Raw genomic sequence first — 21158 nt, 5'->3', positions numbered from 1 at the left:
TTTTTTCATTTCCTGCCATTTCATGCTTCTGTCAGGACTTGTCCAGGAGAAAGGAGAGGTCAGTATTCAGTTGTTTAGGAAAAGAAGACTCGGTTACAGATACTTAAACAAGCCCAAAACAAACAGCTTAATTGGTCACATGAGGAAAGCAAGAGACCAAGGTCATCCTCTTGTTCCCTCTTATGGTGTCCCTGTGACCCTAAACATTTGATTATTCTTTTTTCTCTTAGCCTGCTTCTATGTTTAACTTTGTAGTTTCTATTAATAGCACCCAAAATAGATGCTGTGCCAGGCAGGCGAAGGTATCTGCCTGCACTGCATGGAGGCAGACGTCCTGCCACGGGAGCGGAGGAAAAGGGGTTGGGGCTCAAGTGCAGCTGTTTCTCCAGCATTAGGGAATTGGTTGTGTGACAAGGAAAAGATCTGTGGGGTGACTGGCTGTGGAGTGGCCACAAACTCTGGAAAGTCTACAGCGAGGAGATCCATCTTCTGGCAGGTTGCACTTAAGAATCAGGATTGTCTCCCAGAATCCTTTTTTTGTGTTTGCAGGAAACTGTACATTTTGTGTTCAATTCTGCTTGAAAAGGTTCATCTTCGGACAATGAACATGGACCTATGAGTTGTCTCTGGATGTCAGGCTGGTTTATGACTTGAAAACTTCTGAACATTTCAGCTCTTTCACGCAGCTCTTAGTTGCTGACCTGCCTTCGGCAGACTAATAGCTTTGTGGCCCTGAAGAGAATAATCATATTTAAACTGTTTAACGATCTACTTCCGGCAGAAAATGCTTGAAGAGTGAATGCATTTAATTATCAGTCTGCTCTTTGGCCTTAAATGTTGTTAATGTAGGGTGAAGAGAGGTGTTAGTAAAGTATCTGTTCTTGTACACCAACATGAAGCTTCACTCCAAGAAAAACTTCTGTTAGGTGAGAGACAGCAGGCCAAGAGATGCTACTTAAAGCTCTTTAAAACAGGCAAGTCTGAGTTTTAGTATTTTCAAGTGCTTGAATACCATAGCAACAAGAGCTTCAATGCTTGAGATAATTGGGGACAGAATTCATGCGATTCCCCAGGAGGAGGTGATAGTCCTCTGAGACTTTTAAAGTGGCCTGCAATCTGAGGCAGTGCTCATCAAAAAGAATTTCTCTCCCCAGACCTGACCTTCCCAGTTACTAGCCAGCAACTAGAGCCCTTTGCAGTGCCCTGTTCCCTCTAGCAAATTCCCAGATCTGTGTGGGGTACATCCTGTTGGAGTTTATCCTAATTAAAGTTGCCGCGTCTGTGAAAACATATGCTGGGCTACAGCAAAATCGCTCTTAACTCCAGAGAATATTTAAGATGTTGGTTTTTGAAATTAAAACGTGACGTTCCAGTCAAACAGCGGAGTTGAAAGTGCAGCTAGCTGAGAGAGCATCTCTTCCTACCCAGACTGTGATGAGAACCATGGGCAACCCATCCCAATCCCAGAACCAGCTACATAAATGTTAGGGATAATGAGACATGCAGCTTATTGCTTGCTCTTGAGAGGGATCAGACATTTTAAGTAGCAAGATGAGCAAGGGTATGTTGACATCTTGGAATTGGGATTAAGTTACATCATAAACAAAATTTACTTAAACCTGGGAGACTCCCCTCATCACCTCTCTTGCTGGTGTTATGAGAGGCATAGCTCCCTGAGTAAGGAATAAAACAGTTTTTGGTGATTTACAGTTTTAACATGAGGATATTTGAAGACCCTCAGATGCTTTAATCAAAGAGTTGCTCAAGTGTAGCCTTCTTTTAGACACAGGTGACATTCCTGTCTCAAAGGTGACAGCACTTTGACTGTGCTGTGCCTGTGGTACATAAATTGGTGTAACGTTCAGTATTATTAAGTGCTGGCACTCATTTTTCCCATTTAGTTTTCTAAAAGACATAATTTACTCCTTTCTTATCTTAACAGCACTTGAAAAGAAAGCACAAAGGTGTTCCCCTCTATTGGCTCATCTTCACCGTACCTCTCTCCCATTCTGCTTGCTCCTTATAATCGCTAAGTGAAGATGAGTAGCCTGCTTCGAGTATGACGTCTCTGACTGGTGTCATTGCCTCCCACCAGTCTGAGTGGGTGTCCTTCACTGATGAGCTGCTCCTCCCTGTTAACCCACGAGGTAAGCTGTCTCTGATTTTCTTTGAACCTTGTGAGGCTTGCTTTGTGTGAATTAGACAAACCGCTGTCATATATCTAGCATCACAGAGCTTGCCTTCTAAGTGGAAGCAGTATGTGCAGAGGTTGAGTTGTCTCCTGATACCCCTCTGTAATAGGAGAATTTGGGCAAAAACTGTAAAATACTAAAATACTCTCCTGATGTGAGATTTCCTTAGCATAGATCTGTTACAGGGTTTCAATCTGTCCTTTGAGATTCAAGGCAGTATCCCAACTGACCATGGAGGAAATCTTACCTATTATAATCTAGTACAAAACTATGCCCAGTGTTATTCTGAAAACTACATTAGATGAAGGAAAATTTTCTACCTACATTTAATGACAAATTTTAGATATTTCAATAAAAACCAATGAAGTAATGGTGAGTCCTACCGATCTTTCTATTTTGTCTCTATTTTAGGTAGCACTGAGGAGCCTCTGGAGAAATGTTTTTCTTCTTCAGACACCTCCTCAGAAGACAACCACCATGCAGATGGAGAATTTCAAGACCTCTTCCACACAGAGGTGGGAGATGCAGCTGACCAACTCAAGGTGGATTCTGCTGTGCTTGAGAACCATGTGTGTCCCAGTGCTGATCTGTCGTCATCCATCAGTGCTTGGGTTCAGTTTGAAGATGATGCACCATGGACCAGTGCTCCATCAACTCACCCACAAGCAGGTGAGGCAAATGCATTAAAAGGTCCATTCCAGTAATGTAGCAGAATACAGTGAGAGCTTACAGGATTTTTTCCTTGCTCTTTGATTCCTCAGAGTTTGAACTTTGGCTAGTTTGTACTATACTTTAACACAATTAATGTTATCAGAGTTTCAGAAAGGGCTCATAATTTCATTCTGGGTTGAACTAGCAATATTTTCTTTTTGTAAAGAAAACAAAAGGCTTCTATGATTCACTCCACCTAGGTCTTGACCCTGGAAGCTGCCAAAATGCATTCACAGAGGAACAGCATAGTGGTGTTTTCAGTAGTGACATTTCTTACGTACGGGTATGAACAGCCATGTAAAAAGTCTGAGCTGTGTTTACTTCTGTAATCTGGAACTGAAAAATGGTGATCACTGTCCTCTGTGGTCATAGTCTTTATCTGCTCATAGTCCCCATATGGTTGTTGAGAGAAGCTTAGTGAGAGCAGCAACTAGCGTGCCAGTGCCCATCAGTGCTTTCTGCTGTCTTTTGATGCTATGATTTAGCAGCTGGAGATTTACAAAGACAACCAAAGCTGACTCTAATTCTAGGACTGCCTGCACTTTTCTTCAAATGTTGAAAGTTCTTCTGGACATACTTTAAATGTGCATGCAAAGCCTCTGGCTTACCTGCTCAGCTTATGCTAACTGATATCGCTATATGAGATTCTAGCTTTTCTGTGTGAACAGACTTCTGTCCCTCCTTGCAGGAGGCTGTGGAGTAATTGCTCAAGAAAACTGTAGTTTACTTTTTCATGTTTAAATTGAGATTTTCTCTTAATTCTACTTTGTTACTGCTAGTTATGAAAGCAGTTTGAAGAGTTACAGCTTTTCTCCGCTTGCTGAGTCCATCAAATACTCCCTGTGACATAAATAATACTTCTGTCAGAAATTTGGATTGGCAACTTTGGGTTGGATTTTGGGTAAAACCCAACAGTTTTCCATCTGCTCTTTTTATGTTTGCTACAGACTAGTCTGTTTGAGGCAGTGGTTAGGCCTTCATGCAGGAGAAGTGGGTGAATCTTCAAGCAAAAAGAAGTTTCTCTTAAGCCCTGCTTAAGACCACTTTATCTTTATATTTGTTGGTTGTTCTTATTAGTTGTAAATACTTACTGATTCTGGTGATGAGGAGAGAAGGGAGAGCACCCATAACTGCTAATCTGTAAAACTGAGGTACTCTATCTATTATCGAATTTCATGGTTAGATGATACTTACTCTTACTTATACAGCCACATACTTTTTCAAACGGAGCTGTTGATTGCTCTGACACTGTATTTTCTTCCTAATGATATGATGTCCTTGTTGACTGTAAAGCTCTAAAGTGCACTTTCTTATTAAATGAAAAAAAATTTCTTTGCTCAGCTTAAATAAAGCTAGCCATAAGAAAGAGACTTCCATAAAACTAATTTCATGGTGTGTTACTTGATTTCACATCCTTAAAGAGATTTGGCCCAGTCTTAAGGGATGTGCTTAATAAAAACACTGCCTCTTGGTTTGTGTTTTCAGTCACAAGGGACACTAGGCTGAAGGCAGAGGTCTAGGATATCCAAAAGAGGTGATCAGAGAAGACGTTCTGAAAGCATTGTGGTTTTGAAGAAGCGACCCATTTGTGCCCCTGTAAAAGCTCATCCTAAGTGATCCATGTCACTGGCGAGTATTTACACACTAATTTTTTAGCATCTGAGACTTATGGAGGAGGATGGTTCCCCTGGCAGTCAGATCAGGATCTACTCCATGTACTCCTTTTGTGGGAGACTGTTATTGTTTAACTATATAGGAACCCTAAGGAAATGATATGGATATTTTAAACTCCTTATTTATGAGCTAGTCCCACTCCTATTTTGGACCCTGTATTATGAATGGCCAGACCAGTGCAGCTGACAGCCTTTAAGGGAAGGTCGTGGGCAGATGAGATGACAGCTTTTTGTCTTTGGCCCTCTGCTCTGAGGGGCGTTTGACAGCAAGAGGTAGGATAAACTTCAGCCTTGTTGTTCTCAATTAATCTGCAGGTCACGTCTTTTTTTCTGTAGACGGCAGCAAAGCTGAAGACTTTGTGTTATAACAGTGATACGCTGACACGCTCAGTAGAAAGCCTGGAGTGAGAGCAATTATTCATTTCCAGTAGCAAACAGCCCTCATAAGAACAATAGCAATGGCCAGATGGGGGGGAAAGAGTATAATGGCCAAGTATGGACAGAGGGATCAGTGTGAGAAGGATGGAGATGTTTGAAATCTGTTTCCTGCGCAGGCAGCTGTGAAGAGCAATGTCCTGAAGGCTCAAAGGCTCAGCACCCCCGACCGCATTCCTGTCAGGGCTCCAGCACTGTTAGGAAATCTCCTGTCTGTCTGTCCACACTGAAGCAGCTGCGCGGCTGACTAGATAATTACCCAGACTGATGGCCAGGCTGCCTGGAAACACATTTTGAAAAGGGCTGGCAAAGTGGCATTTCCAGAGTGCTGTGAGAGCGAAGCGGATGGGCCCTGGGAGTGAGAGATGCTGTCTTACTCTGACCTTAGGGCTACAGTATTTTGGCACAGGTTCCTTCAAAAGCAAATCTTCATCCCAAAGTGCTCACAGTCTGAAAAAAATAGTACTTTAAAGACAGCTGCCATGTAGTAGTTATCCTACAGGAAATACGTTTAAAGAAAACCAAAGGCTGATGCCGGACCCTTGTCCTGGGAAAAGTGAAGACATCATTGGGGGAGCAGAAATTAGGGGAATGATAGCAAGGAACAGAGCTGAAAACACAAGCAAAGAATTTGGAAGGTGAGAAGAAAGGTCAAAACCTGAGGGATAGAAATGAAAAGCACTCATTGTGAGCCTCATAGCAGAAGTTGTCTTTATTTAGGACATTCTTTTAAACCCTTCATTCTACCAGGTTCAGGCAGAGTAAATGGTAGGCAAAATCTTTCTTTCAAAATATTTCTGCTTTTCAGGTTTATGCATAGATAACTGGCAGCTGCCAAGTCATGTGGATTTCTCCCTGGGAAGCAGTAACTCTTGGGCGAAGTCACAGAAGTATTTAGTCATAGAAATGATGCATTGTGGTGCTCTCTTCCCTATTTTCCTTTTGCTGGGAAAAGAAGAAATTTGATTTTTCTCATAGTTACTATCAGGCCAGTCAAACTCATCAAACTGATACTGCAAAAGTGAAAAATGAGATTTTTAGGCTCACCCAAATGTTCCTGTCACAAACATTACGTAATCTGTAAATGATCACAGCCAGCCGGTGACACAACATTTGCATTTGTTACAAAATGGGCCTCCAGCTCACAATCTCATATTCTATCGGTGTTAGCTACACTCTTGAATTCAATGAGGTATTCAGCAAAACACCAAAATTAGTGCAAGGCGAGATCTGTTACATAATCTGTTCCACCACTCCCCCCCACATCCATACACCCCCCACCCCTGCTTCTTCCCGAGAGCTTTGTCTGGTTTTAAATAGCTCGAGTAACTTGGACTCCTACCATGTCCCTTGAGAGGCTGTCCCACAGTAAGGCAAATCTCAATTTAACCATTTTGTGCTGTTCTGCCTGAAAATAGGAAGCACATGCAACACAGGATCAGCAGCTGAAAACTAGACCCAACTGTGATGCTGTCCTAAAATCAGAAAAATCTGAGATTCTATGTGGTAGGAAAGGAAATTATGCTAACAAGTTTGATTGTAATACAGTGTAGGGATCAAGGAAGGGGTCCTCAAAACACCAAAGAGGAATGAATGCTTACAGGTAAATCTGCATATTATAAGTCAATCTATTGTATTAGGAACAAACACATCAAGAAAAGTAAAATGCGTGTGGAAGGAAATGTTTTTCAGTTTGGGAAACAATGAGCTGATTTTCAGTATCCTACGCATGCTACAGGATTGCATGTTAGGGACAGTTCTGGCACTGGTCTTTCAACATAAAGAGATTTCTGAGAAATTCCTGCAGCTGAAAGGCTGTGACTCTGCATCTATAGACCTAAGAGACCAAATTGCAAATTTCTAGGGAAAAAACCCTACCTCGTTTAAAAATTTGATTTCAGCACTTGCAGTAATCTGGTGAGCAGCAGGAGCATCTGAAGAGGGACCTAAACATGTGTAGACGTTTACTTTTGCTTTTTGAGATTGATAGATAGTTGTTTGGCTCAGCACAGGGGAAAATGCACTTTCGCTAGTTCCAAGGGTTGGTGCTCGGGAACCTGGAACAGTCATAGGTGGAAGTTGACTGTAGTAAGGTTTTAAAGAACATCTTTTGCAGAAAAAGCTCTCTATGGTTATGGTTTTCCAAAGTACAAGTCTCTTTCTTTGGAAGAATATAACTAATTGTTTTTTCTAAAGTGGCACAACTTATCTGGAATAAAATTAATTTGCCCTTATACAGAAGTATTCTGCAACACTATTCCAGTCAGTCTCCCTCTTAGACAAAAACCGGTTTTGGAAAGAACAAAACAAGCTGACACTACATGAGTTATTAAATCTTATGTGTTTCTAAAATAGCTTATGTTTTTCATATTGCTGTGACTGACTTTCAACAAAAAAAGAAACACTGCAAATCTAAGATCTTTTTTTATAAAATAATTCCACAATTTCTAGAGCTCCAGATGTAAAACATGCTTAAAAAAACTTGACTGCTGCTACTGGTTAACATATGGAGCTCAGCTTTCCAACTTGTCCTCTGCGTCCAAATAAAGCACTTTGTCTGTCAAAGCAATTTCAGGTGAAGTTTTAAGAGTGGCTTTTCACACCATGTGTAACAAAAGGGCCGAGAAGAGCGACTGACAGATTATAGTCATACACTTGTCATCCTTTCTCTACAGCCATCGAGCACAACACAGTGGAGAATTGCTGGAGGCAGAAGTGGGGAGGTTTTGGTCGTGTCACTCTGACATAACAATGGTCAACGTGTGCGATAAGGAGATAGATCTCCTGACTTTCAGCTCCTCATCCTTAGGGATGACTCTACTGAGAAGCAGCTCGGTACATAGGCTCACAGCTGTGTACATTTAAATATATTAGTGCCTGCTTTCCTGAGGGTAACAGGTCAGCTATATAAAATGAATTTGCACTTCTCAGCTGACAAGGCAGGGAGCACTGTTTTGATATTCCCTCTATGCACACAGCAAGGCTTCCATAATGAGGTGGTGTCTCATCACACCACTTAGATGGAGTAGAGAGATAAATCCTCTTTAACAGTAATTTGCCGTTTATCGGTCAACCTAATAAGGGTTGTTTATGCGTTACATGCTGAGAAGCAAACCTCTGTGCCAGTAGTTGTTCTGTAACTGCAAGATTTGGGGTGCGTTGAAATCTTTGTTGGCTCAAAAGATAAACATAGATAATAGAAAACAGTTATTATGCTGACTTTAAATTAGAATTAGTCTCTACCAGTACACCTTTTCTTAGTTCAGGAAGATATTTTTTACTGTTGTGTTTTTTGTTGTTTTTTTTTTTAAATTTCCTCACCAGAGTCACCTGTTATTCCTAACATTTGAGTGATGCTGTGGGCAAAGAGTATACAATACAAATTCATAGCAGTGCATGTGTAAGATTCTGTTCTGAACTCTGAATGATGGATCTGACAAATGAGTAGAACAGGGCTTTTGGTCTACACTAAGCAGAAATTAAATAAATTAAGAGCAGTTTATTCCAGTTGGGACACTCCATCCTGCATATTCAGAAACAAAAGCCATTTGTAGTGCACATCAGTAGGTCAATTTCAGTTATTTTTATGCTCCTCCTCCTGCATTCCTGAGATGACAACTACATTTGAGTGAGTGTCACAGATAGGGAATGCTTAATTAAATATAATAAAACCACTTTATAGAATTCTGTGGTACTATAAAAACTCCACTGTGTTGTACAACACAAGATATTCAGATCTTGTCAGCAGTGGCAGAAACATGAAATCTTCCTGTTCTGAAAAGTCACAGCTTCTGCAATACGTGAAGAACAGGAAAACGTACAGCTGCCAGAAGTGTGGGATCTAAGGCAGACAGATGAGTAGTGCTGGAGGGTAACAGTGCCAGGCACTAGTTAAGTTGCTGTGTGTTTATTATAAAATAACTGTGTTGCTGTGGATGTTGGAATTTATCTAAAAAGAGTCTCATTATGCTGATATAGCATGTCTTTAGAATAGTCATGATCTCCTGGAAGATTGCCCTGTAAGTTTCTAACAGATACCTGTTTGTTTTTTGCGTCCAGTGTCTCCATCAAAAGCACCCAGCTGGACTTCCCCCTCCTCCAACTCTTCTGAGAGGCGAGCCCATGCCTCGGAGAGCAGCTGGACAACCAACTCAGAGGACACTAGCAGCCCAAGCATTGCTCCCTCCTACACAGATCTGCAGTCAATTAATACTGAGGACTTGACCAGTGGTGGAACGTCTGCAGCAGACTCAGCTGGTAAGAGGGAAGCCTTCAAGCTTCCGTCTCGATCGTTTTGATGCTACTCAGACTCACTGCTCAGAAGTGAGCTACAGGGATTGGACCCAAAGCAGAACAAACTCAAGGATTAGGCAGAGTAACTAATTTGTTCTAGTCCAATTCCCAAAAAATCACACCTGGATTTGACACGCCCCTGGTATGTACAAGCACCCAAAGTAAGAACCAAATGCAACTATAGACCTGTTGATGGACTTGTCTGAGTGAAATGTTGGAGCATTTCTGGTTTTCACATACCACAGCAGCTTAAGCTGATCTAGGAGCTAGTTCTCAGTATATTGTGGGAGAAGCTGGGTGCCCTTCCTGAACTTCCACGCAGAAATTTTCTTAACTCGACAGTGTATTCAGCTGAGGCAGGTCCAGCTGTGCGTGTCTCTATTTCAGTAAGTGCCAAGACACAGATCCAGGCTGCTGGATGCATGTTTTGCACTGTTACTGTAAAGTTAATGACTGTAGAGTTAATGCAGAGAGAATGTAGGAGATATCAGAGGGTGGTTCAGTAGCAGATTTTGATCATTTAAGGCTCCTTCATCTGACCTTGTGGGGATCTATTCAGATGGTGTCCTGACTGTGGAAAAATGTGCTGTATGGCATTGTAGCTCATTGCTCCTCAGTTGCACTCTAGATCCAATCTCTGAAGCAGGAGAAATAACGCAGAGTGGTGCCCCTTGTGTTAAGCAGAGTTGGGATGATGAGAACTCCGGAATGACAAAGCAGACTTTCACAGAGCATAAAGACAGGTGGCAGGTCAGGACACAAAAAGGGAAAAAATACACAGCTCTGGGAGGAAGCATCTGCAGTATTGTGGACGCTGTTCACCCCAAGCTGAGGAAGGTCAGTAGCTACCCAGTTTGGTTATGAAAATTGATTCACTGGTGTCATGATAGCTCGGACATGTGAAGTATTTCATGTGTTTTCTCTCAGGTGGTGAATGTAACGATACGTGTGAAATAAGATTTGTTTTGGGAGAATGAACTTCCTGGGCCCCACTGAGGTCATGTGGCCCTTCCATAAGAAACATATACATACATCACCTGAAAAGACTAGTATTTGATGGTTCAGTGAAACTGGGTTGGACATCAAGGCAGGTTCATAAACAGCAGCATGGTAGGTACTGGCTGGGTGCTTATGACAAAGGATTTGTGGAGAAGTAGTATTTACTTTGGATAAGTAGAGACCTTTCCTTCTTCAAATAATACAGTTACCACAAGTCCATCTGACTGTTTTTATTTTAGAATACCTCTGCTTGTCTGTACCTCCAAGTTTGGAAACCACTGGTAGAAAGGTAGAATAGGCAAGCTGGCATTGTGTGCCATCGTGGGCATCAGTGCTGTTCTGATGAGCTCATGTCTATTAGGGTGAAGTGTAAGAGTTTTCATCTAGAGTATGTGCTGGATGTTGCTATTTTGTTGATTTGGTACGGGTTCCCAAAGGGTGGCTGTGATCACCGGGACTGTTTCCACCTGAGCAAGGGAAATGAGAGACGCCCACTTCATAGGTAACTTTTGCCTTTCATTTCTGTATATGATGCAAAGCACTGCTGTATGTCACTTGCATATGTATGGAATTATTTGCTATATATGGCCAAAAGAGAAGTTGATACTTCAGTAAAAGCTTTGTATGCAACCTTCTTACTCTCTTTTGCAGTCAATCACAAACTGACGTATTTATTAGCAGAACAGGTACAAAAAAAACCATTCCAATCACCCACAAATTTTTAAAAGTAAAATAGTAGGTTATAGAGGGAAGGCTGTGTCATTAGCTAAAACACAAGATACACTGCCTCAGTGGTACTGGAACTTGAGGTAAGAAATACATTGAGTCTTCCTACCACTAGGTATGGAGTTTGCAAAAGGGCAGCATGAAGAAAGCTTATCTGTTTGTTCCTGTTCATGGTATGGCTCACAGCCCACCCCCTGAGGTGCCTGCTGGCATCAGGCAAGGTTTGTGGAGGTGAGGGAGCTGAGGATCTGGTGGCTGTGCAACTGTTGTATAGTTCTGGCTGATCTTCTGTTTTTCACTCTGCCTTCATCCCATCCTCACAGTGCATAAGTGGACAAAAATGCATGATTGCTTTCTTCTGTCCTCTGTCCCACTCCAGAAATTGTTATTTAAACCTCACTTGATTCAAGCATTTGATTTGCATTTCTCTTCTCAAAAGACTGTCTGCCTCAATCTGTAGTGTGGAGTTTGAAAGCCCCATCCAGGCAATGAAATAACATTTATTTTTTCCGTGAAAGCAAAGAGGCGAATCTTCATGCTTTGTGTGGTGGTGAAGTCACATGGGCTGTTAGCCAGTATGTTGACTTCAAGGTCAAGCTTGATGGAGGGGAAAAAAATTCAGATTCTGCTAAAATTAGCCCACTGCTAAAAAAACCAATAAAAACAAGAAATCAATTTTTGATCTTCTTAGTGATGGTAAAGAATCGGGTCTGTAAGAGTAGCTCTGGTTTAATGTTGTTTCAAGCAAGAAAAACCTATTGGTGAGAAAAGCATGAAAAATTCTACTCAGTGGTCCAACGCTGAGTAAAGTAACTATTTTAGCTATGGTGAATTTTTATTGCCTGAACAGCACAGAAGAGAATCCAGGATACTCTGTTCTGTAATTTTGCCACTTGTCTGGCATTTATCCTGCACACAAAATGCTTAAGCATCAACTCCCTGTCACAGTTCAGGGCACAGAGTTTTGTGTGGGCACAGATAAAAGCTTGAGGTAGATCTGACTGCAGGCGTACACAGAGCCAAGTCCCAGCAGTGAGAATGCACGTTTTGGTGTCCAGGGCTAGCAGGCTCCAAGCAGGTGAAATTGGCCAGGAATCAATTTTCTCACAACCGATTTGATTCTCACAGTAGATTTGAGTGTAAAACAATTCCATGGGCTTGAGCTTTATCTAGCGTGTATGTTTATGTAAGATAATGACCTAGGAAGATATCTGAGAAGGATGGCAGAGACCTGAATGACCCCAACTTGAGAGTTTACCCTCGCTACAGGGGGACTGCAGAAAGCCTCCTGACTGATGGAGCCAGGATAAGCTCAGTGACATCCTGTAAAGGCAGCGGAGTTCGCGGTGGTAAAGGTAAATATTGCACGAGCAGAGCTTAAAAAGACAGTCAAAGTGCAGCTAGAAGATGCTGCACTTTGTTGCCTGTGCTAGTTCGAAGTCTGGCACCAAGACGCCTTTTATGTTATCCTCAGCTTTGTCAGCATGGGGGGCTATTTTAGTCTGCAGCAGCTAGCCCATAAATTTAGGTCAAGTGATAGCAGACTGCCCATTTAACGTGGGTGTGTTTATGTGGTTGTAGCAAGCGCTTTTCGACAGCTGGGGTTTCACAGTGCATGTGGAGCTGTATGTGGTGCTGGTGAAGCGGCCCGTTGGGTCAGAGCTTCCTACCATGTGTCGCCGTGTTGCTCAGCTTGGATCAATGAGCAGGGAAAAAAGCGGGAACTTTTGGTATTTGTGCTGTACTCTTCAAGATAAGTAACACAGAACATCTCTGTTACTGATACAATACAAGTATTTATTCATTCTGAAGCAGATGCCTGTCTCAGCTTTCAAAAAAGGCCAAATATCTACATGTCAGAGGAGCAAGGGAGAGGCCTTCTTGTAGCTGTGATTATAGATCTGGAAGCACTGGGAGCTTTTCTGAGGTGCTGCACAAATACCTCACAGCTTGATTTGGATTTCTGCATTTTGCCATTCATCTCTAAAATAATTTCATTTATATAAATTAAAATTAAAAATTGAGTTGTATACTAAATAAAAATAATTTATCAATACATACATAATAAAATATTAAGATATATATTTTCATAGGTCATAAACTATATATTCTACTAAAAATTAATAGAATAGATAATAAAATCCTTTATATAAAATCATAGAATGATTAGGGTTGGAAGGGACCCCAAAGATCATCTAGTTCCAACCCCCCTGCCATGGGCAGGGAAACCCTCCACTACACCAGGTTGCCCAAAGCCTCATCCAACCTGGCCTTGAACACTTCCAGGGATGGGGCATCCACCACTTCTCTGGGCAACCTGTTCCACTGCCTCACCACCCTCAATGAAAAAAATTTCTTCCTTATATCTAATCTAAATCTCCCCTCCTTCAATTTAAATCCATTGCCCCTTGTCTTATCTCTACACGCCCTTGTAAAAAGTCCCTCTCCAGCTTTCCTGTAGGCCCCCTTTAGGTACTGGAAAGCTGCTATAAGATCACCCCGGAGCCTTCTCTTCTCCAGGCTGAACAGCCTCAACTCTCTCAGCCTGTCTTCATAGCAGAGGTGCTCCAGCCCTCGGATCATCTTCGTGACCCTCCTCTGGACTCGCTCCAGTAGCTCCATGTCCTTCTTGTGTTGGAGACTCTAGAGCTGAACACAGTATTCCAGGCGGGGTCTCACAAGAGCAGAGTAGAGGGGCAGAATCACTTCCCTCAACCTGCTGGCCACACTTCTTTTGATACAGCCCAGGATACGATTTGCTTTCTGGGCTGCCAGCGCACATTGCCGGCTCATGTTGAGCTTCTCATCCACCAGCACTCCCAAATCCTTTTCCTCAGGGCTGCCCTCAATCCATTCCCCACCCAGCCTGTACTTGTGCTTGGGATTGCCCCGACCCATGTGCAGGACCTTGCACTTGGCCTTGTTGAACTTCATGAGGTTCTCACAAGCCCACCTCTCCAGCCTGTCAAGGTCACTCTGGATGGCATCCCTTCCCTCCAGCGTGTCCACAACACCACACAACTTGGTGTCATCTGCAAACATATATATAATAATGCTCTGTGTGTGTGTGTATATATATAAAAACCTGATTAGCCTTATAGTCAAAAATTCCCTGATAGCTCTTTACAGTGTGTTGTTGCTAGTTCTTTTGTTGTTTCTGTTGTAACTTGTATCTTGGAGCTGCAGCTACACCATGTTTGATTGTTGACAGTTCAATTTGCTGACCAGTTGTTCTGTCTGGCATTCTCCTGAAGCTCTGGGACTATTGGGATACTGAGGAAATTGCTATTTTATTATTTTCTGAGAACATCTGCATGTTTGGAGATAGAAGGTTGCATATGTGACCCCTAACTGCTCAAAATCCAAAAAGTTAATAAATAGCATAAGGAATTAATTCTGATGATGTTGTTTTTTTCAAAGTAAATTGCATGGTTTAAGGGGGTTCTGCTGCTTCTGTTTTAAAACTTGGAGATGACAATTCTGGCAAGCTCAGCTCCAGCTATTTCTTGAAGGTAATGGAGGGCAAGTACTAACTTTTCAAACCCTTTCCCAATGCTTTTTTGCAGTAGTACTCTTACAGATATTTTTTCTGTTATTGTAGCCAGGTAGATGCTGAGTCCTGATACAATGATTACAAGAATGGTGTTCTGTAGCTTTCAAACAAGTGACTTTGAACATATTATACAGCTGTGTAATGTGTTTTTACTGAATGCCAGAAACAGGCTACAACCTCTGAAGATATTCCATATTAATTACCAGAGCAAGGGGGGAAAATAGCTTATACTGATAGTTACCACCTTCCACCCAGAACTGCACTTCAGTTATGCTGTGCAACTATTAACCAACTTGTTCTGGTGTCCCAGTCCCAGACACATGAAAAAATTTGTATGTGGGAGCCTGACAAAGCCAGCTGGAGAGACTGCAGAGAGGAACATCAAACCCTTGCTTCAAGGAGGAGAGGACTTGAGAATAGAATCATAGAATCATAGAATGGTTAGAGTTGGAAGGAACCTTAAAGATCATCTAGTTCCAACTCCCCTGCCATGGGCAGAGAAATCCTCCACTACACCAGGTTGCCCAAAGCCTCATCCAACCCGGCCTTGAACACTTCCAGGGATGGGGCATCCACAACTTCTCTGGGCAACCTGTTCCACTGCCTCACCACCCTCAATGTAAAAAATTTCTTCCTTATATCTAATCTAAATCACCCCTCTTTCAGTTTAAAGCCATTGCCCCTTGTCCTATCACTACACGCCCTTGTAAAAAGTCCCTCTCCAGCTTTCCTGTAGGCCCCCTTTAGGTACTGGAAAGCTGCTATAAGATCACTCCGGAGCCTTCTCTTCTCCAGGCTGAACAGCCCCAACTCTCCCCAACAGCCCCAATACCACGAGCAAATAGCACCTAAAATGTGTTCTTGCACAACTCCAACCTGTAAGGGCTGAATTCAGCACTAGAGGCAGGGATTTTTTTCTTCCTCATGTCCTGTACCTGCCACCAGCTAGCAATTCAGGAGTTTTATATCCTAGTTGTCGTCCTATGTTTTTTCTCAAGGCGTTTCTAACTTCTTTAAGAGTACTGCATTGGTAGAGCAGAACTGGGAAGCTAGGTCTAGATAATTCATAGCAGTAGAAATGTTTTGATCCCAAATAGGACCTGTGTACTGGAAATCAGCTCCTTTTCAACACTTCATGGCCACTTTAAGGAACCTACAGTATCCCAGTGACCTCTGCGGCACTGTTGAATCTTCAACCCTGTTTTGCAGTGGGGAAGCCTGCAGCTCAGTTGCGCAGGCTGGACCTAGGTGAAGTAGAAACGGTCTTTGCCATATGGTCTGACAGTCTTGCTCTCTGAAGCAGCTGAAGATTGCAGGTACAAGGAGTGGACCAGAGTCACTGTCTCACTCCCTCCTTGTGGCAGGAAGGAAAGGCATAGAAAATTTATCAGGAGGAAGGGGGAAATGTTGGAATGAGGAAAGAACAGGTAATAACAATAAGCAAAAGTTTAGTTCTATCTATTCAATAGAGAGAATTACAAAATAAGCTTGGTCTGCAATCATCTGATTCATAGACTTTAAGGTCAGAAGGGAGGACTATGATATCATTAGCATCATCTAATCTGGCCTCTGTCATGTCTCAGGCCAAAGAACCTCACCCAGTCATTTCTGCACCAAACCCATAACTTCAGTTTGAGATATAGCATATCCTGAGCAAATATCTCCCTAATATTTTTCTGATTAACATCAACTGCAGGAAAGTTTGCCCCTGTTCAGCCGTCTCCAACCCTTCAAAGTGTCAATTTTAAAAAAGACTGTCCTATTGTAATACTAAAAGCAGAATTGAGATGTTACTGAGCTCAGCTGTGCTAGCTCTTGTGTCCTCAGCTGGGGCTAAACATAGTCTCCTAACCTCAGAAGGTTCAATGTCTGCCTCATCTATGCCCTAGAAAATAACACTGCTTAATTATCTTCTCTATTACCCTGTCTCCCAAAGAAGAGTGGTTGAAGCTGCTGCAAGACTATCAGACTTTTGCTGTTTCTTCAGGAACAATGAAGAATTTCAGGATGCAGGAGATGATGTAACATTACTCTCATAGCAAGAAAGAAGGAAGTTCAAAAAGGTCTGCTCCTACTAATTCCTACCAGGCTGAGTCTCACGCTGCTTACTCCTGTGAATTAATTAGGCCTCCCTTGCTCCTCTACATTCTCAGAACACCAGGTCTAAGACAGGGAAGAGGCAAAGCGTGAGAGAAGAAAGTGGCAACATGAAAGAACTGGGGCTGATTTTCATTATTGCTTAGAAGTCTTTTAATTTAAAACACTTTTATTTAAAATAATATATAAAAATATATAGTAATTTTGCTGTTTAATGGAATATTTTCTTGCCTGCATGCTGGCATAGAATCAGTTCTGATCTCATCTATGCCATTGGCCTTGTGCTGCAAACAGCTAAAGGAGCATTTCTTAGATCAGGTGCTGAGTTTTCACCTCATGGCTGCTCTGGTGTAGGCTACAGTAACCGTGGATTTGTAGCAGGGTTATACTTTGTTATTCAAGAGTTAAGTGCTGAGCCTATGTGGTGCTTTTGGTAAATTTCACTCTTTCCACACCTGGTGGTTTTATATTGTGAGATCAGCTGAAAGGAAAGTGGACAGAATTCCAGCCCCAGTCATGGGACTGACCTGCTGATCTCCTTTTATGTAGGCAATATCCCCAAGAGAATGAATGTGGGTTGATGCTTTGTAGTTTATCTCATGCCAGTGAGGCAGACTAGGTGGTACGAAGCCCTCTATTTGTGTACGTAAGGCTGTGATTCCTCAGCCACGGTGTTTATGTTGGCTCCAGTTGCTCTCTAATGCGGTGCAGAAAGCCACATGCCTACGTGATAAGCCAGAGGAGTTCAGTAGATTTTGCAGCTGGGCAGGACATTTCAATTTGAAGCTTAATTGGGGATGGAAGACTTAAGTGCAGTGGCTATATGTGATTGCTGTGTTGAAAGAGGAAAGACTAGGCTTGTTTGGAGCAATTCTGCAGGATGCTAAATAGCTTCTGAACTTAAAGCCTCTGGGAGGGAAAAGCATCAAGGCATCTCCCCACATCTGGCTCTTTGGAAGTGGAAAACATCAGTGACAGGCGTCAGTGGCATTATCTTGCCTTTTCCATTCAGTTTCTGGCAGCACGGTACTGTACCACTGACAGGAGGCAAAAACGGCACTATGGGGGTATAGCAGTGGTGCAGCACTGCCCAGCTTCGTGCTGCACAGTAACGTAGCTGGTCCCCTGCAGAGCTGGCTGCACCCCAGGGGACCCAATTCTGCAGCTCTCAGACAGCAGCAGGGTTCACTGTGTAGAGAAATTACTCAACTGAGAACTTGCATTTCCCACCGTTAATTCTACGTGGCAGAGAAGTAAGCAAGATCTCAGCAGTAGTACTAATTAACAGGAGCTGTAAATCATATCATGTGCCCTTAATTGGAGATCCTAGTTCTGTGTGAAATTTCCTGTCTGAATATGAAGGGGCTGAAGAGAAGTGGCATTGTGAAACAGCCGATGAAGAGGCTGGAAGGAGCAGACAGCAGGTGAGAATGAGAAATTTCATTATGACCAAATCCATGGATTTGCCTGTTTCTCCCTTACTGTGATATCATCTGAAACCTAAGGAAGACTCAGGAGATCACTGGACTACACAGCACAGGAATTGGAGAAGTGCTGATAAATGCCTTTAGGGGATCAGCTATAGAGTCACCTTCTCAAAGAACACCTTGAGGAAGGCTAAAGCCCTGAAGGAATTGAATTTGGCAAGGGATATAAAAAGCAACAAGAAATGCTTCTATAGGTATGTAGGGGACAAAAGGAAGTCCAAAGAGAATGTAGGCCCCCTCCGGAAGGATACTGGTGCTCTGGTTACCCGGGACATAGAGAAGGCTGAGGTACTCAATGAATTTTTTGCCTCAGTCTTCAATGGTAAAGCCTCTTGTCTTACCACCCAAGCTGTGGAAAGAACTAGCAGGGACTGTGAGGATGAACCACCGCCCACTGTACTTGAAGAGCAGGTTCGAGAACATCTGAGGAACTTGAAGGTGCACAAGTCCATGGGACCTGATGAGATCCATCCGCGGGTCCTGAAGGAACTGGTGGATGAAGTTGCCAAGCCACTGGCTATTGTATTCGAGAAGTCGTGGCGGTCTGGCGAGGTCCCCGATGACTGGAAGAGAGGGAACATAACCCCCATTTTTAAAAAGGGGAACAAGGAGGACCCGGGCAACTACAGGCCGGTCAGCCTCACCTCTGTGCCTGGCAAGGTCATGGAGCAGATTCTCCTGGGAACCATGCTAAGGCACATGGAGAGCAAGGAGGTGGTGGGTGACAGCCAACATGGCTTCACCAAAGGCAGATCGTGCCTGACCAACTTGGTGGCCTTTTACGATGGGGTGACAGCATCGGTGGACAAGGGTCGACCAATGGATGTCATCTACCTGGACTTGTGCAAAGCTTTTGACACTGTCCCGCACGACATTCTTCTCTCTAAATTAGAGAGTCATGGGTTTGATGGATGGACCACTCGGTGGATAAGGAATTGGCTCAATGGCCGCACTCAGAGAGTAGTGGTCAACGGCTCGATGTCCAAGTGGAGACCGGTCACGAGTGGCGTCCCTCAGGGGTCCGTGTTGGGCCCGGCCCTCTTCAACATCTTTGTTGGTGACGTGGACAGTGGCATGGAGTGCACCCTCAGCAAGTTCGCCGATGACACCAAGCTGTGTGGTGCCGTCGACACGCTGGAAGGGAGGGATGCCATCCAGAGGGACCTTGACAGGCTGGAGAGGTGGGCCCGTACCAACCTCATGAAGTTCAACCACGCCAAATGCAAGGTCCTATATCTGGGTCGTGGCAATCCCAGGCATAAATACAGACTGGGTAGTGATTGGATCGAGAGCAGCCCTGAGGAGAAGGACTTGGGAGTACTGGTGGACGAGAAGCTCAATATGAGCCGGCAATGTGCTCTTGCGGCCCAGAAGGCCAACCGTGTCCTGGGCTGCATCAAGAGGAGCGTGGCCAGCAGGTCGAGGGAGGTGATTCTCCCCCTCTACTCTGCCCTCGTGAGACCTCACTTGGAGTACTGCGTCCAGTTCTGGAGTCCCCAACATAAGAAGGACATGGACCAGTTGGAGAGGGTCCAGAGGAGGGCCACGAAGATGATAAGAGGGCTGGAGCACCTTTCCTATGAGGACAGGCTGAAAGAGTTGGGGCTGTTCAGCCTGGAGAGGAGGAGGCTCTGGGGTGACCTTATAGCGGTCTTCCAGTACCTCAAGGGGGCCTACAGGAAAGATGGAGAGAGGCTGTTCAGGAGGGCCAGTTATGATAGGACAAGGGGTAATGGTTTTAAAATAGAGGGAGGTAGGTTCAGGTTGGATATTAGGAAAAAATTTTTTACTATGAGAGTGGTAGAACACTGGAACAGGTTGCCCAGAGAGGTGGTGGATGCTCCATCCCTGGAGACGTTCAAGGCCAGGTTGGACAAGGCCCTGAGCAACCTGATCTAGTTGGAGATATCCCTGTTTCTTGCAGGGGGGTTGGACTAGATGACCTTTGAAGGTCCCTTCCAGCCCTAACCATTCTATGATTCTATGATTCTAACAGTGTGGGATAAAATGAGAAACAGGTTTGTTAAAAACAAGAATAATGTAGGAACCATTAAAGCAAAACCTCTAGCTTCTATGGTGGTGATATATTCTTTGTACACACTTAGAAACTTTTTGTGATTATGTTTAATGTCTATTTTTATTGGAACTTTAGCCTCCTTTATTCATTCATTTGATCTCAAGGTTAGGGAAAAGATGTAATGCTTTCTGCTCTTTCAGGACAGAAATGAATGAGAGTACTGTAGGGAGATTGCGGATATGTGCCTTTACTTCAACATCTCCATTTTTCTATGTGATCTACCCTTGATCAAACCAAGTAATGCTGGAACACAGATACAACATGAATCTTGCATGATGAGATTGTTCATCAGTTTATTAAAAGTAATTTGGTCTTAATTGTCCTTATGTTTGACAGATGAGACCAAAATCCTCTGCCTAATCTTAGAACCGATATAAAATGATAACTTGCATTATGACTGTGCTCATTACACAAGAGGAAGAGGAGACTTCATGCTACTTTCTTCATTCTGATCTTGCTTACTAGGAGTGATCCTGGATTTTGTGACTTGGATGCCAGACCAATGTTCTTGTCATAAACTTCTAACGATATTGCACTAAATCTCATAGAAGCTGATTTGAACCAATCTCTTAGGATGTGATTTTTATAAAAACTCTTTCAAGTGCTTAGCAGCTATCATGAAGGAGTTCAGATCTGGGTTTGGCCCTAAAACTGCTTCCAGAATACTCAGGTCCCAGCTATTCCTGTTGTGGCACAGCAGCATTTTCAAATAGATGCAGCTCTGTGTGCTTGTCTCCAAATCTAGCCATTTAGTTTAGTGCTTAGAAGGAGAGTAGAGATCCTTTCAACGTAGGTTCTGTAGCTCTGTGTCCTTATGCACATTACTGACTTTGTAGAAATTATGCCATTTAAGTGCAGACTTTAGTCACCAGTTTATTGAAGCTGGTGTATTTTCACATACAGACATTTCGGAGA

General features: G+C 43.1%; 1 protein-coding gene across 1 annotated transcript in view; it reads left to right on the top strand.

Moving 5' to 3' along the window:
• The first annotated feature begins 2059 nt into the window (after positions 1 to 2059).
• Positions 2060 to 21158, top strand: part of STON2 (stonin 2) — a 63258-nt gene continuing 44159 nt past the window's right edge. The window contains exons 1-3 of the mRNA XM_086612640.1: positions 2060 to 2147; positions 2604 to 2861; positions 9071 to 9268. Coding sequence (XP_086468766.1) covers positions 2060 to 2147; positions 2604 to 2861; positions 9071 to 9268 — 544 coding nt within the window. The remainder of the gene's footprint in view (positions 2148 to 2603; positions 2862 to 9070; positions 9269 to 21158) is intronic.

Source organism: Tauraco erythrolophus, chromosome 6 (assembly GCF_009769465.1).
Source record: "Tauraco erythrolophus isolate bTauEry1 chromosome 6, bTauEry1.pri, whole genome shotgun sequence".
NCBI classification, from domain to species: domain Eukaryota; kingdom Metazoa; phylum Chordata; class Aves; order Musophagiformes; family Musophagidae; genus Tauraco; species Tauraco erythrolophus.
Note: the sequence above shows the minus strand (reverse complement) of the source record. Positions and strands in the feature narration are given on the sequence as shown.